The sequence below is a fragment of the Camelus ferus genome, chromosome 13 (genome assembly GCF_009834535.1).
Source record: "Camelus ferus isolate YT-003-E chromosome 13, BCGSAC_Cfer_1.0, whole genome shotgun sequence".
NCBI classification, from domain to species: Eukaryota; Metazoa; Chordata; class Mammalia; order Artiodactyla; family Camelidae; genus Camelus; species Camelus ferus.
Genome location: NC_045708.1, coordinates 62,860,903 through 62,879,925, shown reverse-complemented (window position 1 = coordinate 62,879,925; position 19,023 = coordinate 62,860,903). Strand labels below are relative to the sequence as shown.

The 19,023-nt window shown below is 37.4% G+C and overlaps 1 protein-coding gene across 1 annotated transcript in view; it reads left to right on the top strand.

Annotated features, from left to right (window-relative positions):
• Positions 1–19,023, top strand: part of TTLL7 (tubulin tyrosine ligase like 7) — a 128,014-nt gene that overhangs the window by 71,880 nt on the left and 37,111 nt on the right. Inside the window, 5 exon segments of the mRNA XM_032494673.1 lie at positions 2,422–2,569; positions 2,655–2,728; positions 3,813–3,948; positions 12,003–12,089; positions 16,236–16,434. Coding sequence (XP_032350564.1) covers positions 2,422–2,569; positions 2,655–2,728; positions 3,813–3,948; positions 12,003–12,089; positions 16,236–16,434 — 644 coding nt within the window.

Sequence of the window (19,023 nt, the reverse complement as noted above, 5' to 3'; positions counted from 1 at the left end):
TACCCAGGCAGAATGGTTAAGTGGAGACTTCGATCTGCAGGCCCCAGGGGACAGAGACATCTGTTTGACTGACATCTGTGTACAGATTGCTGTTAAATCTAATGGGTCAGAACCCACAGCTGGAGTGTGTATATTGAGAAGTAAGGAGAGGCGAGGGCAGAGCCTGAGGGATGCCAACATTTAAAGAGATATTTATAAACTCAAATATTCTGATCAGGTTGTTTCCACACTATCAGATTAAGTTTAAACATTACATGCAAGGCTTTTTTGGTCTTCAGACACAAGACTCTTTTTGATCTGGCCCTCGCATCTCTTGCCAACTGAATCACTTGGTGTTCTCTTATCCCTGCTTTGGAATTAATTTTTCTGGGAACTCTTATGTGGTGCTGCTTCACATGTCCATGGTTTTGTGTGTATTCCCATTTAGATTTTCTTTTAGCTTTGTCCCTCTGGTGAATGTCAACTCATTAAAAAAAAATTGTGGGAAAATATCCTTAAAATTTACTATCTTAACCATTTTTAAGTGTGTAATTCAGTAGCATTAAGTGCATTCACATTATTACACAACCATTACCATTCTTCTCCAGAACGGTTTTCATTATGTGAAACTGAAATTCTGTACCCGTTAAACAACCCCCAGTTTCCCCTCTCACCAGCCCCTGGCAACCACCATCCCACTGTCTGTCTCTATGAGTTTGACTCCTCTCGGTATAAGTGCAATCATATGGTATTTGCCCTTTTGTGACTGCCATATTTCACTTAGCATAATGTCTTCAAGGTTCGTCCATGCTGTAGCATGTCAGAATTTCCTTCCTTTTTTAAGGCCAAGTAATATTCCATTGTGTGTATATACCACATTTTTGTCAACTCATTCTGAAATACCTAGATCAAACCTGACTTTCTATTTGAAGCCTTTGCTGGGACAAAGTAGCTTACTTCCTCCCTTGTGCCATCACCATCTTTCCTATCACTTTGTAAATGACACCCAGTGTACCCTATTTAGTCACATGCCATCCCCTCCACCCCCTTTACACTCTGCAACTTGAGGGTGGTGGCCTGTATGTTCATCTTTGTATTCCCAGGGCCATATCTAGAACCAGCACTAAATAAAATTTGGGCTGGAAGACAAGGGTGGGGGATGGACATGTCATTCAAAGGTAACTACTTGTGGGAAGATGAGGAAGTGAGGCAAGCACAGTGTGTTCACAGAGTGTTCAGTGATTCCATATTACAGGATCTTGAGTGTACAAGACCAGCTGATTAGAAAAAGAAATCCCTTGGATGGGATCACAGGGTAATGAATAGTAGAAAGGGCTCCAGAAAGTGTCAACAGAACTCCTTAGGTCAGTGTATGGATACAGCCGAATGGAAAAATGTTGATTAAAATGCAGTGTGAATGGAGATGGAGATCTTTTGGTCTTTGGTTAAATTTTATTTTGGACTAAGTGTCATTAATGTTGATTTATACCTATATTTATAGAAATGAAAACACAATTTTTAGGGTGGCAGTATTCCCAAAGGCCAGAATATGGGAGCATTCCTCTAGAGAAAGTGTCTCAGTATGATTGGCTTTTCTTTGTTTCTCAGTGTGTCCCGAGGAACTTCTCTGTGTGCTTATTTCTGTTACTCTCCTTCATTTGTGTGTGCTCGGACAGTGTGTGTCAGTGTCCTCGTCTGGGAGTGTCGTGTTTGCTGTGGGTGTGCATGCAGCTCTGTTCATTTCTCCCACAGCATTCTCATCATAATATTCTCAGTCCTTTTTAAAATTCTCCCTTCCTCTTTCCTGTCATTTCATCTTTTCCTTCCTCTCTTAAATTTGTTTCTTACCAATTGTTTGGTCTTTGTTCTTCTTGATTCTTTTCATTTCTGTTCCCCTTTTGTCTTCTCTCCTTCCTTTAAATTGTATGATATAGAGAAATGATTATTCTAAATTAAGTGGAATATCAAAAAATTAAAAATTAAGAGCTGCCTAAACTACATGTCTCTTCTCCCTAAACAAAGAAAACTCAGCCAAATTTAGTATTTATCATTGGAAAAATGATATTCTCCATCATCCAGTCACTAAAATCAGAAATCTTGTTGTCATGTCAAGTCATCTCTTTTTGTTACTCCTCACATCTAATTAATCATCAAAGTTCATTCATTCTTCCTCCAAAACAACCCTCCAAATTGTTCCTTTTTCTCTAATCCCACAGCTGCTTCCCTGGTCCTGGCTCCCATAGTTCATATTTGCTTATGAAATAGCATTCTGTTTCAGTCTGTTTGGGCTGCTATAACAAAACAGCACAGACTGAATGGGTTATAAACAACGGAAATTGAGTTCTCACAGTTCTGGAGGCTGGTGGTCCAAGATCAGGTGCACAGGGATAAAATCAGAGCTTATTTGAATTCTAGAACATGGTCTGGTGTTTTATATTTCAGGACCAGTGATAAAAGGAGAAACTTGGCTAAACAAAAAGCTGAGGCTCAAAGGAGGCTTTATGGTCAAAATTCAATAAAAAGACTCTTACCTGGTTCCTCGGATTGGGAACAGCAGAGACACCAGTTGGAGAGGCGGAAAGAAGAGTTGGTATGAAAGTGTTAACAACGTACCTACAATTTGCATCGCGTGATTCATTTGTCAGGTTTTATTTGTAAACCTTCTTCATTTTTAGAAAGAGAGACTCGCTCAGGTACGAAAGCAGATCTCAAAGGAAGAACACGAAAATCGACACATGGGGAATTATAGGTAACTGTGCTGCCATGTTTTTTAATAGATTGGGAAAGTGAGGTGTCTGAATAATTAGCCTGCATGTTTCAACCTTTTAGACTTATTTTAAGCACTGTTTATTTCATTCTGAGAAGGTGCTTTTTGTTTATTTCCAGAAAGGAAAGCTAAGCAGCAAGTAGAGGGTCCCGACGCGGGCAGCGCCCCTGCTAGCCCCCCTCCAGGGGGGGTTGTATGCAGTCTTTGAAGCCTGATGTTGGCATGTGACCTTGTTTAATCATTATGTGCTATTTTGAGCAAGTCAGGTTTCAGGTTTCTTGCTATTCTTTCTGTCAGTTCAAAGTGGTTGCCATACTTTGTTTTAAATTCAGATATACCAAGAACCAGGCAAATATTGAAAATGTCCTGAAGGAACCAGGAATGATACAATATAAAGGGTGTGGACTGGGCTGAACTAGAACAGTATCACTCTGACAGGAGCAGAGGGGACCCCCAGGTTCCTTATGTTCTTGGAAATACTGCCCCTCCTCCCGAGCTTTGACACTAACTCAGCAGAATTAGAAGGATTTGGGGTCAGAGAGCTTCTTGCATTCTTGGTAAGATGTTCTTTCCTGCCCCAAACACCAACAGTAGTGATGAAAACACATTTCTTTCCCACCTCTACCCACTTCTCTCCACCAGGGGGGCAAATTCCACCACCACCAAAAAGATCATTAAGGTTTATCACTACATTCGTGTGCACTTCGATAACCACATGTAACTGTTATCAACTAAACTCTCTCCCATAAAGATCCCGTGAAGTTTCTCCCATATGCCCATTGCAATTCTTCTTCAATTACCTCCCTCCAACCAAACCTTTATACTTTGCCTTTTGGAACTGCATTGTTTAATGATAGTTCTCTAGATAAACTTTGTATGGGTAACAGATGAAAATGTATGAATTTCTCATAACTGCATTCATCTTTCTTTCTAGCACCTAGTAAAGTGACTGGCACAGAGTAGACGGTCCAGGATTATCTATCTTTGTAGTCGACCTTAACTCTTGGGCTGTGATAGTTTTTTTTTTTTTTTCTAAACAAGTTCGTTTATCTGATTCTTATTGTAGACGAATTTATCCTCCTGAAGATAAAACACTACTTGAAAAGTATGAAAATTTGTTGGCTGTTGCCTTTCAGACCTTCCTTTCAGGAAGAGCAGCTTCATTCCAGCGAGAGCTGAATAATCCTTTAAAGAGGATGAAGGTAAAGTAATTAATGTTTATGAAGAAATAAAAGAGCGAGGCCGAACAATATGTGTTTAAAAACAACCACCTTAGTTCCACATATAAGAATATTTTACTTTTAAGATGCACTTTCCTTCCATTTTAACAGTTGGTAGCACTTCGTAACCAAATCATTTCATAAATATGTTGTCTAACAGGACAATTTACGCAGGAAAGAATGTTGATATTTTATCAATCTATTGTAATAAATGTCTTACTATAGACTTGTGTGTGCATGACTGAATAAAAAAAATAGATGGAAATAACTGAGTGGTTTGTGATGTTCTTATCATTTGGAGTGTTATACGCCGTTGTTTTCCTGATACTGCATAGACCCGGCATATGAGGAGTAATTAAAACACTCACGCACACACGGAGCCATCGGTTTACCTTACTAAAAGGTCTGCCAGTTGTCTATTACAGCAAAATAAACCACTTCATTCATTTGCTCATTATTATGCAAGTCTTGGCTTGACTCAGTTGAGTGGTTCTTCTGCTGAGCTAGCTTGGAGTGAATCTTATATTTGTATTCGTTTGAAAGCTCACCTGGGGGGTGGAAATCCGAGATGGGTTCCCTCACATGTCACTAGATAGTTGATCAGTTAAGATTGTTAGAACTTCCGGGAAGCTGGCTGCATGGCTCTTTCTCCATATAGGCTCTCAGGAGGTTGACCAGATCTCTTAATATGGAAGCTCAGGGTCCCAAAAGAGGGAGCATTGCAAGACGACAAGGCCAGTGTGTGGGTGCTAATCAAGGCTCTAATGTCTCATTGCGCCCAATGAGTTTTTGTTTGTTGTCCAAAGAGTCAGTGGTCTTTAATAGTTTTCTAAATAGTTTTTTATATTTACTTAACATATTTACCTTTTCTTGTGTTCTTCATTTCATCGTGAGGACCTATGAAAATTGTTTATACTTTATATTATTGGAAATCTCCCTAGAGTGATACTCCAGTATCTTGGATGCCCTGTTATATTGAGTGATTCGAAAATCCTGGTAACATTTTATTATGGATAGACTCTGCTGTGGTCTTTTCACCCAGAATCTGCAACAGAAGGATGTAAAGCCATTTAAAGCTGGCGAGGCCTAGAGACAGAAGCAGAAGGAGTATTGGGTAGTACCCCAATGCTCTTTTCCTTCATATTTCCCTCTTTTGACGTACGCAAGTGTTTCTACCTTTGAATTATGTTCTGTGACCTTTTGTTTTTCTTGACCCAGACAGTGAGAGACCTTTGTGCATTTTCCTTCGCCTGTTCTGTGATGTTATTTCTCTCTCCTGTGGGTAGAGCATCTGTTCCACCTTCTCCTCATTTTGCTTCTCCACCCTCACTTTTTCTGCTAGAAAACCTAAGGATTTTGGAGCTGGGTAAAACTAGACTCAAATTCCAGCTCCCCTACATGTTAATTTTGTAAACTTAGACTCAACTATTTGATCAGATCACTAAAATAGTAGTATTAAAACTAAACGTGACAGGCTTGTCTGTGAAAATAAAATTGAGGTTAAGTAAACTAGTCTGTGTAAAGTGCTGGCGCATAACAAGTAGGCTTCAAGTCTCAATCCCCTTCTCTCTATTCTTCAAAATCTCGTTTAAGTATCACGGCTCTGCCTACCCCACTCCATTAATCTTTGAGCCTGCTCGTTTTATTATTATTATTATTATTATTATTATTATTATTTTTTTTAAATTTTTTAAAACATTTTTTATTGATTTATAATCATTTTACAATGTTGTGTCAAATTCCAGTGTAGAGCACAATTTTTCAGTTATACATGAACATATATATATATATTCATTGTCACATTTTTTTCGCTGTGAGCTACCATAAGATCTTGTATATATTTCCCTGTACTTTACAGTATAATCTTGTTTATCTATTCTACATTTTGAAATCCCAGTCTATCCCTTCCCACCCCCCGCCCCCTTGGCAACCACAAGTTTGTATTCTATGTCTATGATTCTGTTTCTGTTTTGTATTTATGCTTTGTTTGTTTGTTTTTCTTTTTCTTTTTAGATTCCACATATGAGCGATCTCATATGGTATTTTTCTTTCTCTTTCTGGCTTACTTCACTTAGAATGACATTCTCCAGGACCATCCATGTTGCTGCAAATGGTGTTATGTTGTCGGTTTCTATGGCTGAATAGTATTCCATTGTATAAATATACCACATCTTCTTTATCCAGTCATCTGTTGATGGACATTTAGGCTGTTTCCATGTCTTGGCTATTGTAAATAGTGCTGCTATGAACATTGGGGTTCAGGTGTCATTTTGGAGTAGGGTTCCTTCTGGGTATGTTTTGAGTCTGTTCTTACACAACCATCACACAGTCTTCACGACTGTTGCTTTATAATAAGTGTTGAAGCCAGGTAGCGTGAGCCCTCAGATGTATTCCTCTTTTTCAAACTCTTTTGGATTTCCTAGGTTCTTTTACACTTTCATACAAATTTTAGAATCAGTTTAATTCTAAATTTCCATTAATTTTTTGGTGACAAAATATGGCTACTGGGATTTTAGTTGGGACTGAGGAATCCATAAAACAATTTCTGGGGAATGAACAATACTGAGTCTTCTGATCCATTAATACGACATCTCTCTCCCTCTGCTGGAGGCTTTAATAACAGCTATGTTGGTAGTTTTCAGTATATAGTTCTTGCACGCCTTTCATTAAATTTATTTTTAAATATTTGGTGTTTTTGCTACTATTGCCAATAATATAGTTTTGAATTTGTTTTCATTTTTAATTTGTTGCCAAGATGTAAACATCTGATTAATTTTGTGTATTACCTTTATAGCTGTAGCATTTTTATGTGTTGTATTTTTACTAACTGCCACGTCATGTTTTTTGATTTTTATTTCGGTTACTTAGAGGTTTGTTGCTTAATTTCTGCACATTTTAAAAGTTCTAGTTTTATTTTTGGTAAAGATTTCTAGTTTAGTTCATTGGTGTTAGAGAACATATTCTAATTTAAATCTTGTAAAATAAATTGAGACTTGCTTTAACTCAATAGAATACTTATTTTAGAGAATGTCCATGTCTGCTTGAAAAGAATATGTATACTACAGATGGTGGTTATAGAGTTTTATATACATCATGTAAGTAAATTTGGCTATTAGAGCTGTTTAAATATGCTATACCCTTTCTGATTTTTTGGCCTACTTGTCCTAAAAGTTACTGAGAGAGATTTGTTAAACATCCCTCAGTAATTTGTCCAACTGTGATTGTGGATTTATTTCTGTTAATTTTTGTTTCATATACTTTGAAGTTACAGAGGTGTCTTCCTAATGAATTCATCCTTTCTATTTTATCATTATGACATGTTTATCTTTCTCTTGGGTAATATTCCTTGCAATTTACTTCTTGTGATTAACGTAGCCACACTAGTTTCTTTCTTATTGTTAGTGTTTCAGTGACGTATCTTTTCCAACCATTTATTTTAAGTTTATCCTAGTTTTTATAGTCAAAATATCTCTGGCAAGTAGCATATAATTGGGTCATGTTTGTTTTAAAATCCAGTCTGACACTTTTTTTTTTCATTATTTCACACAAATTATTGGTATAGTTGGGATTATATCTTCCCCCTTCCTCTTTGTTCTGCATTTATCCCATCTACTCATTATTTCTTTATTGCTTCCTTCCTTTATTCTTTTGGAAAAATCAATTATTTTTATTATACTGTTTTACCTTCCCTATTGGATTTTACTTATATCATATATAAATCATATTGTAGCATAATATGATTTTTTTTCTCAAAAGAAATTGCCATATGCATCCTTTAATGATAATAGTCTGCCCTGAGTTGGTATTTTACCACTTTATAGACCACATAAGGACCATAACATCTGAGTTTCATTTAGTGTCTCCTTCCAGACTTTGTGCTATTATTATATCTTTTACTTTCATATAGGTTGCAAACCTCAAAATATATTGTTAGTGTTGTCTAAGCAGTCGTGGTCTTAGTTTCCTGAGTAGCATTTTATATTTACTCACACATTTTCCCTTTCTGTGTTCTGCGTCCCATTGTGCAAATGCATGCTTCTGACAAGGGCCATCTTCCTTTAGTTTGAAGAAACTAAAGGAAGTATTTCATATTCTTTGTAGCATGAGTGTGGTGAGGATGAATTCTCTCTCTCTCTTTTTTTCCTGAAATTGTCTTTTATTTTGCCTTTATTTTAAATGGTGGTTTAACTGTGTACAGAATTCTGTCTTGGCAGGATTTTTATCCCACCCCATCTGTATGTAATATGTTTTTTTTCTGTCTGCTTTCTTCTTTATTTTCAGAATTTTGACTTTGATGTGTCTCTGGGTGGTTTTCTTTGTATTTCCCCTGCGCATAATTTTCTCAGACTCTTAAAGCTGTGAATTCATCTCTTTCAGTGGTTTTGGAAAATCCTCCTTTGTTATTCCTTCAGATGTGGTTGCTGCATGATTTTGTATATTGTCTCTTTATGGGGCTCTAGTTATGTGTGTTAGATCATGGGACAGCATCTCACATACAGCTGACCCTCTGTATCCACAGGTTCTGCATCTGTGGATTCAACCAACAGTGGATTGAAAATATTTAGGAAAAAATTTCCAGAAAGTTCCAAAAAGCAAAACTTGAATTTGCCATTCTCCACCAACTACTTACATAGCATTTACATTGTATTTACAACTATTTGCATGGCATTGACATTGTATAAGGTATTATAAGTAATCTAGAGATGATTTAAAGTATAGATGCAAATTCAGCATTCTACATGAGGGACTTGAGCATACTCAGATTTTGGTATCTGCAGGAGGTCCTGGAACCAATCCCCCGTGTATATTGAAGGACAACTGTGTCTTTGATACCTTTTTCTGTTTTTCCTTTCTTTTTCCCTCTGTGCTTCAAACTGGATAATTTTCATTGACATTCCTCCCATGTCTAGTCTGCAAGTAAGCCTGTTCAATCACTTCTTAATTTTAGATTGTATTTTTTAAATCAAGTATGTCCATTTGGCTTTTTAAATTCTGTTTCTTTGTTAAAAATTCTGCATCTTTCATTCACTTTGTTCATTTTTTCATCAATTTTATTTAACATGTATATAATAGTTATTTTAAAAAATCCTTGTCTGTTAATTTTAACATCTGAATCATTTATGGACTTGCTTTAATTGATAGTTTTTTCCTTTTGATTAGGGGTTATGTTTTTCTGTTATTTTGAATGTCCTGTAATTTGTATTTGTTTGAAAGGCATTGTTCATAAAAATCATAAAAATTGAACTATTATTATTTTGTCCAAAAGAAGGCATATCTTTCTTCTTTTAGGGTGCTAGGGTGAGGGGCTAATCACTTTGAGCTAGCGAAAAAGTTGAACAAAAGCAAGAATCAGCAAGTGGGACTACATCGAACTTAAAAGCTTCTGCACACCAAAAGAAACACTCAACAAAGTGAAAAGGGAACCTACAGAATGGGAGAAAATCTTTGCAAACCATGCATAGGATAAAGGGTTAATATCCAGAATACATAAAGAGCTCATTCAACTCAATAACTTGATTAAAAAATGAACAAAGCGACTAAATAGACGTTTTTTCAAAGAAGACATCCCAGTGGCCAACAGGTACACGAAAAGATGCTCAACATCGCTAACCAGAGAAACGCAGGTCAAAACCACAGTGAGATACTGCCTAACACTTGTTAGAATGGCTGTCATCAAGAAGACAAGAGGTAGCAAGTATTGGCAAGGATGTGGAGAAAAGGGAACTCTTGTATGCTGTTGGTGCGAATGTAATTTGTTCAACGATTAAGGAAAACAGTATGAAGGTTCCTCAAAAAATTAACAATAGATCTACCATATGATCCAGCAATTCCATTTCTGCTTATATACCCAAAGGAAATGGAAGCAGGATATCAGAGAGATAAATGCACTCCCATGTTTGTTGCAGCACTATTCACAGTAACCAAGTTATGGAAAAAATCTGAGTGCCCATCAATGGATGAATCGATAAAGAGGATGTGGTATATATATATATATATATATATATATATATGGAATATTATTCAGCCACAAGAAAGAAGGAAATCCTGCCATTTGTGATAACATGGATGGACCTTGAGGACATTATGCTGAGTGAGATAAGTCATACAGAGAAAGACAAATACCGTACGATATCACTTATAGGTGGAATCTATAAAAGTCAAACTCATAAAAACAGTAGAATGGTGGTTACCAGGGCTGGGGGATAGGGGAATAGGAGAGAGATTGTTTAAGGGTACAATCTTGTAACTAGTAGTGAGTAAGTCCCAGAGATCTAATGTACAGTGTAGTGAAGATTGAAAGCAATATTGTATTGTAATCATCAAAGGTATTACTAGTTACTTATTTTGATCACAAAAAAGAAATAATAATTATGTCATGTGATAGAGGAGCTAATTATTGCTAAAATGACAATCATGTTAAATATGTAAATGCATTAGATCAGCATGTTGTACACTTTAAGTTTATACATTGTTATGTCAAATACATTTCAATTAAAAAATGTCAGAAAGAAACATTGAACTGGGCTCAGGGTGGGCTGTATTAGTTTGCTTGAGTTTATCTCTGGTTTCAAATGCCTTGAGGGTGAAATCTATTTAGTGTCTATTACAGGTCTCATTCTCCTTTGGTGTTTAAGAACTTTAAGAGCACAGAGAAGTATTTCTGGTTTTCCGTCCATGCCTCTAGTCTCCTACTGCACTACACACTCAGCTAAAATTGCTATTGGAGAGATCCGCCAGGTGAAGAGAACCAGCTCTGTGGGGCTCCTCCAGATGGCACACTGGCCCATGTGACCTTTGGAAACTCCGCTAGATTCTCTTTATCCCTGCAGGATCTCTCTGCTGTTACAGACCCGATCTCTGCTCATCTGTGTCCAGACTTGACAAAGGACCTCAAAGTAGAAAGTGGCCACTTATCTCTGGTCACTTAAGGAGAACTTTTCCCTCTGTTGTAATTCCCTGTACATTACTTTTATCCACAGCATTCTGATGTCTTAAAAATATGATTGTTTAGTTCGGAATCTTGTTTTAGCTATTATGATGAAAGTCTATTGTCTATTATGACTTTCTTTCTCCTGAACAGAATTCCTTACTTTTTAACTATCTCATCCTGCTGTTTTTGGAATTCATTGTAGGATTACTATCTAATCAAAACTTTATAGCAAGAGTCTTTCATATTTTAATAGCTAAATCTTCTTAGATTGGGATGAAGAGTAACTTATTTTACAAATTTCCATTGCACAGTGAGATTTCTAGTTTCTTTAAAACTCTTCTTTAAAGAGACACAGATGTAAATCATAAACATACAAATGGAGATGTGACATTTTTATAGGATGAATAGATAGATAACTCAGCGAAGCAGCCAACTATACCTCTTTTAGTATTACCACTATCTCCCTATTGCTTTGGTGTGCACAACATCCACTTGGATATATATGTTTTTTAACTTTACCCTTTGACTTCAAAGTGACTCTTGAAGAGCATGAGAGAAGATGTTAGACCTCTAGAATGAAAACCTTATGTTGAGTTCTAAAGATACTCTTGTACAATAGTTAAAATTTTGAAAGTTTCATTAAATTGTGCCTGTTAACTAAATACTAACATCAAATTGTTCTAAATTAAACTGTTAGGCTGATCAGTTTTCTGTCTGAGGTTGTAATATTATTTTACAGAAATCAATATGGAAATGACTGATGAAATTGTGGTCTTGAAAAATTAAAGTGAACTTTTAGAAATTTTAAAGTAATAGGCAAATGTATTGAACTATTCTAAAATTTTAATTGTATACTAGAATATAAGGGTATATTTGTTTACGATAATTAATACGTAATAGATTTCAGCTAAGTATTATTTTTTCCAAATTTCAGTGAAAATTTCTTCAAGAAAGCTTGCCATGACCCTTTATTTCCCATTTGATCTGCGCAATCTTTGCTAAATAGCTTTAGGAATCCTCTTTGTACACTGTTTTATGGAGCTTAATGAACTTGGGAAGTTTCTGGGGTCCATTAGTGATCATGATTTTAATATTTTTTTTTAAGGAGGAAGATATTTTGGATCTTCTGGAACAATGTGAAATTGACGATGAAAAGTTGATGGGCAAAACTGCCAAGCCTCGAGGACCAAAGGTGCGGCACCTCTCCCTTCCTTAACATCAGAGTAGACTCTACAATGTCCAGTTGATTTTCTCTTCATATTTCTCCCTAGAAGAATGGCTTGATGCCGCTTGCAAGGAGCTTTGTGGACTGCGTTTCCTGTGAAGACAGAATTGGGAAGATGACATTATACTCAGGAGAATTTTTGCTTTGTTTCCTTAGTTTCCCTCATTTTTTGACTGTTTCCCTAATCTAATGAAAGCTCTGTGAGTCAGGACCAAGCGGGACCTAGAACCAGACCCCTTATTCTATACTCAGTATTAATTTTCCCTCCTCTCTCTAGACATATAATATCAGAGACATGGAGCGTTATAGGTAAGGCACATCATGACTCCAGAGATCCTCGCGGGGACCCCATCTTTTGCTGACCCAGCAATATTGAAATTGTGTTTTGTTAAATAGTTGCATTTCTGGGAATAAATAGAAAGCTATCATTCTGGCAAAAATAAGCAGGTGTTTGCTTTACCTTCATCGGCTCTGTGGTGGTGACGTCCACGTGTTCTTTTATTTTATGTCAGAGTCCTTGCTAGTAGAGGAGGAAAGAGTTGGGTTTGTGAAACCTTGAACACTGCCTTCGTTCTGCCTTTTTTCACTTTGCTTTCAGCAATACTAAGCTCTCACTATGTCCTTACATTACGCTCTGTCACGTTTTCATGCTGTTTCTTTATACCTGGAATACCTGCCTTTAAAAGAAAATCATTGATTTGTTGCTTGATTGGTGAGGCCTCCTCCTAATCCAACTGGACCACTGCTGCCTTTGTGAAATCTTCCCTCACTGCCCTTGTTAGATGCCCTCTTTCTCCTGCTGTACCTCAAATGGCACGTTTATAGAGCAGCTGTGACAAATAGTTGTTTGCTTGTTTGCCTTGGTACGAGCCCGTAAGTTCCTTGAGGATGGAAGGTGTATTTCATCTTTACCTGTCTAGCAACGAGCGCAGCATCTGGCACTTAGATTCTCAGAACCATTAGTTAAACTTGTTGAAGGTGTCCACAAAGACCTCACTGACTCGTGGAAGAACAAATAGGTAAACCAAAAACCAGGCAGTGTTGTGGCAAGTGCTGTAATTAAGGAGTCAGTGGAAAACGCTACAGCAGCATAGAGAAGAAAGGGCTTGGCAGACTATGGATGGCTTCATAAAGGAAGTGCCATTTGAGTTGGGTCTTGAAAAGTGGGTAGTGCTCTAAACATTTGAGAAGGGTGGAAGGTCATTTGGGGTAGAGGGAACATTAAAGGCAAAGACATGGAGGTGTGGTGCTGCATAGGGTGTTGGAGAATCAGCAAGGAATTTGGTATGACTCAAGTGGAAGATTATGAGAGTGAAGTGGTGCAAGAGGAGTCTGGTGAAGGATGCATACCTGGGGAAGACCAGAGGCTGGATGTCAGGCACGGTTCTTCTAAATTGTGTGTTCTTTATTAAGGAATTATGGAAGATGATAATTCCTTTGGAACAAACGTGTTTTTAGAATATCTGTCAAAGTGAGTACCTTCACGGGTCATTGCTTCACTATGGAAAACACTGACAAGTTCCTAAACTTTGTAAATTGATTATTGCAATTTGGCAAATCAGATGTGAGACAACCTGAAAGCACAGTATTCATGGCAGATTGGCAAATGCCAAGGCTCTGAGTCAGCCTTCTGCTGTCTTATAGTTTCCTTTGCTTCATTAAATAAGGCTTATCTCCTAAACAGTAATATAACCCATAGAGCGCAGAATTCACACTGTGTGTTTCTTTCAACTCCTCTTATTCCAGGCAAATAGTAGTAACTAGCAATGTGTTTGGTGAAATGAGTTTGTTACTTCCTGTAGCTGTTAACGCCAGAAATATTTCAAAGTGGTTGAAAGCTGAAGTCTGAAGGAAAAGTACTTTTTATAACTTTTAACTTTATATGCACTGAGGGTTCGGATTGAGCCAAACTTGAAAGCAGCCTTTCCTTTTTAGAGGGATGCCATCCCACGCCAAACACTGATTTCCAGTATCTTTCCTGGTAGGAGAATTATTGAAGGTGATCAAGTTTAAATTGACTTGTGCTGGGAAAAATAATAACTTTTCACTTATTTGAGAAGCCAAGGAATACTAATTAGCTACATAAATAATAAATATCACATGAAGTATTAGCGTTGTTTTTTTTTTCAGCTGCAGTAGGTACATTGGTATTTGTTTTGTTATTCTTTATACTGTTTATATATTTTTAATGTACAACCCAGTTCATAAGAAAGTCGAGCATAAAAATAAATGGTGCGGTTTGTGTTATAACAACTCCAGCTTACAAATTCCGTTTTGCAGTTAAGGTACTATTTGGAGTTTATGCTGCTGTGACTCCTTATTAATTATTGCTTGACCAGTGTATCGGTTAACAAGTCCCAAATGCATATATGACAACAAAGCTTCAGCGCTCCGTTTCCCTTTGTGATTCTTTATAGGATCGAATAACTCATTATGTAGTCAAGCTCCTTAAGGAACTTGAAAGCTGTTTGCCTACACGAAGGAGGGCACTGCTAGCAAGCCTGATTGTGCCACAGTTTCTTCTGGGTATGCTAGACTTCTGAAGAAACAGCCTTCCTCTAGAATTCATATTCCCCAAGACTATCAAAATGTTTGATGATTGTGTTACTGGTAAATGTTTTTTTATGCATGTCTCTTTGAACATTGTTAGTGCTCAGTAAATATTAGACTATCAAAAGGAGAATGTACTTTTAAACACAAGTTGGTACCTTAGCGTATTACTATTCCTCTCTGGTGATTTTTCGTCCTTTGCTAAGGCAGTAAGTTTAAGGAGATCATGCTTTGGCTTACTATGTATTCCAGGCACTTCACGAAATGCTGTTTCTGTCTTTATCTTTCATCCCCCCCTGCCCCATGAGAGGAGATACCTTATTTCAGTGAAATCTCAGCATAACCAAGGATTTCATTATGGTGTATGCTAACATCAAAACATTTTTGTTTGATTTAAAAGATAACAAGAAACTAGTATACAACTGCAGGAACCTTTCCCAGCAGAAGTAAGAGGCATATGGTGTGTGTAAGAAATAGTCTCTTAAAATGACTGAGTTACCACTGTCTTGTTCGTGGTTGTACACATTCTCTCAGAAGCGAAGATGTCCCACTGCCCTTGTCTTTTATTCCTTCAGCTGGCATCATTGGAGGCACACTGATTGGGGGATTCGGAGACAAGTGATTCTAATGGGTTTATTGGAACTTGATAGCGTTGCAATTTGAATCTTTTCAGATTTATCTTTCTATATGGCATCTATCCTCTGAAAAATTTATGCCATACTGATTGTTACATTGTGTTCCTTTTTTTTTTTTTTTTTAATATAGTGTGGGCAGTGAAAAGCAGTGCTGCTCCACTATGGCCAGGCCCTACATGTCAGAGTTAGGAATCCTCCAAGAAACCGTATGACTTTATGCATAACCAATTGGGAGAGTGGATGATTAATTAAAAATTTTTATTTTAAAAAATGTCCATGGTGAAAACAAACATGGGAGGAATACCTTCCTGCTGCATATTATCTGAGTAATAGGATAGGCTTGTAGGCTCTGTTTTAAGATGTGATCTGCTTTACTTACAGTGGATTATTTTACTTATAGTGGTTTATCTGGCTGCTCTTTTTTTTTTTTTTTTTTTTTTTTTTTTGCCTCTCTCACCCCTCCCTCCTGCCCTCTCCTTTATCGCTCACTCTCTCACAAGCACGTACACACACATACACATTTATCGAGTGACCTTGGACATGAATGATACAGCAAAGGAACATCTCTGCGTCTTGACGAGTAATGGACTCGTTACTCTGTATGGAATGAAGAAACACTGATCATGTTTGATTTGTATATTTTGACCTCCCATATTTTTTCTTAGTTTTTTTATTCTTTGTGGATACTTTGGTCCTTTGTTTGCATCATGCAGAAACAGCATTTTCCGCATCAGGATGGAACTATATTATTTAAGAAAGACTGTTTCGGAGAAACAGAACAATGAGTGAGTGGTATCATTGCAGTATTACATTGGGGGATTTTTCAGGCGTCACAGTAATCATAAGTAGGAAGTTAAATATAGTAATTAATAAGCCTTACTAAGCCTTTTTGAACTCTAACAGAATCCCACCTTTCCTCCTGTCTTAGCCTCTGTCTGCCATGCCCGAGAGCTCCGAGATCATGAAAAGGCAGAAATACAGCAGCAGTGACAGCAGCCCCGGGAGCAGCAGCAGCTCCTCGGAGTCGGAGGACAGTGAGGAAGACGAGCACCGCAATAAGAAAAAAGAAAAGCAGGTCACCTATAACCTTAAACAGCCCAACCACTACAAATTAATCCAACAGTCCAGTAAGTTAATTTCTTCTAATTTAGTTGTTAACATGAAGAATTACAGAACTGAAATGACTCAATAAAAAGACCTTGGGCCAAATGAACCCTCGTGTGTGAGGAGAGCTGGATTCTACCCCACTTCCTTCCCAGCCAGACCTCGACCGGGTCTGGATGCTGCGACCCCTTTCGGGGGCTGCAAAACAGAAAACAAAAGAGTCGAATTAATGATGTCTGGAGTCCATTGCTCTCTCTGGAGTCCCTGAGTCCTGGAGTCAGGGCTTCTGGTGCACGGGAAGGGTTCAGGGGAGGAACCAACCTGCTTCTCTGTCTCCTTTTCCTGCTTCCTTTTGGCTTTCTTTCTTTTCACATCTTCTCTCTCTCCCATTCTCCTGTCTTTCACTCCTTCTTTGATCTGAAATGTCCGCTCTTGTGTCTGTGATCCTTCTTTCATCCCCGAATGTCCAATGCGGTTTTCCCCTTTGCCCGGGCTCAGTTGGATACCCCGTCCCAACGCTGCCCCAGTGCAGGACTTTTCTTGACCCCCGTCTCTCATCTCTGCTTGCCTCGTCCTCCGTTGTCCTAGGGCTCCACAAAAGGGACCCGTTCAGTCCCGCAGTAACACACTTGGGAGCCTTTGTCTGTCTATCTCCAGTGATGGTTTAATGTGTTAGTTTCCTGATAATGTCAGGATAATGTTGGAAACCCAGCCTTCCAAATTGATGGGAAAACGTGTAAGGAATGTAGAACTAATAGACGAAGATCTTTGGTCTTTCTTTTCCTTCCAAATTATTCCATGAAGATACATGCTACCCTGTCTTTGAGGGTTTTATGTGTTTGTAAGTGAAATAATGTATCATGTTCCGTTTCATTTATTTACTCTCTTAAGTTTATCAAGCACCTGTTCCACAGTTTGTGAGCTGTTTTATCCATTACCTCATTTTTTCTTAAAGACTCCTTCCGTACTTTCAGTGTGTCTCTGTGTAACTTTAACTCTATTTCTCTTTTGCAAGATGACATTGTTCTGCCCAGGTTTTGTCAGTTTTTGAGCCCCTTTCCCATTGGTTAATATGTGCATCCTTAACAGCTTAACAGAACTGACAGGGGTTACGGGTAGGGGTGAGGAGAAGCTGTGAGGGTTCCAACAGCTCTGAGATGATTCTTTGTCCTCAAACCAATTGGTTAACAAATTGAGATCAGACAAATAACATACTAAAAATGTTTTTAATTCATACTTTAAAGCTAGCCTAATTCAATTGATATCTTTTTCCTTATAGCTTTTTTGGAAATTTGGAATTGCAACAAGGGTTTCAATTTGTTTTATATTCTCTCCTTAATCTTGCACTAAGGGATGTTATAGCCACAAACCGTCCTTGAGTTTTCTCTCCAAAGGGGTGTTGATAACCGAAGACAAGATCCGGAATATGTATACCACTTTCTGTCATAAATAATTAACCTAGGAAATCTAAGCTTGTTACAGCACCAAGGGATATGTTTTGGTTTGATATGTGGTAGTCCTATGCAAAACTGTATGAGGTATTTTTTCTTAGATAATTTGTGTATGCAAGTTTCAACCATTTTTGGGTTAGTCTACCTCAATATCATTGGCATGTCTAGATACTTAGTTATTCTACCTGAGTTTCCAGCATGCCGGGGAAAAAAAGGGACTCTGTGGTGACTAAAGAGAAAGGATGTTTTCTTCTGCAGCTGCTATCAGGTTACACATGTCCAAACCCATCCCACCCTCGTAAGCCCTCGAAGAGAGCAGGGCGTAGGTGTGGTTGTAGCACACGCTTTGCGGTATCTTCTTGTAGAAGACTGACCAGTGGTATGTTCCGCACACTGCCCTTTTTAGAAGCACCATCCTTTCAAAAAATAGTGTGACTTTCAGTTTCAGAAGGAAGTTAATTAGTTGAAACAAATGGAAGTTTTTTTTTTTTTTAAAACATCTTTTATAGCCTGAATGAGTATACATTTTCGTACTCTGCAGAACCAAATGAGGACTACTAGGCTTATCCATCAGTTCAGAATACCCTTGAGAAATATAGCCCTAAACGTAAGATTCATGCCCACTGCCGTTATGAAGGTTTAAATTTTTTTCAGCAGCTAATTTGGGTATTCAACCTGCCTTCATGTGAGTTTTATTAAATTATTTAATTACTGAAGATTGATTTATTTCCCAAGCAGAGAGAGAATATATAACAGAGGGTATATAAAATATATGAGTTCAAAAAGATATAAAAGTTGATACTATTGAGTGATATTCTATTTCTCTGTGTCAGGAATTAAAATTTACCTGGAATAGTTGGTTCTCTTTTTAAAACGTTCTCAATACGCACTGGAGAAGATAGTCTGCGGTTTTCTTTAGTTTTTCTGATAACAGCTCTTTAGATCTAAACAGTTTTTCTTCATGTAAATCTTTTACTATGGGAAATTGAACCTAATTGTTTAATTTTTCTGTCCTGTGAATAAGATTTATCTGTTTAGTACTACTTTTTTAAAAAGCAATGATATATTTTAACTCCATTAGTATAGTCTTTGTTTTTCTTCTGTTTTATTATTTTTTTTTTCTCATGGGCCCTAGATTTTTATAACATCCATCTACTCTGG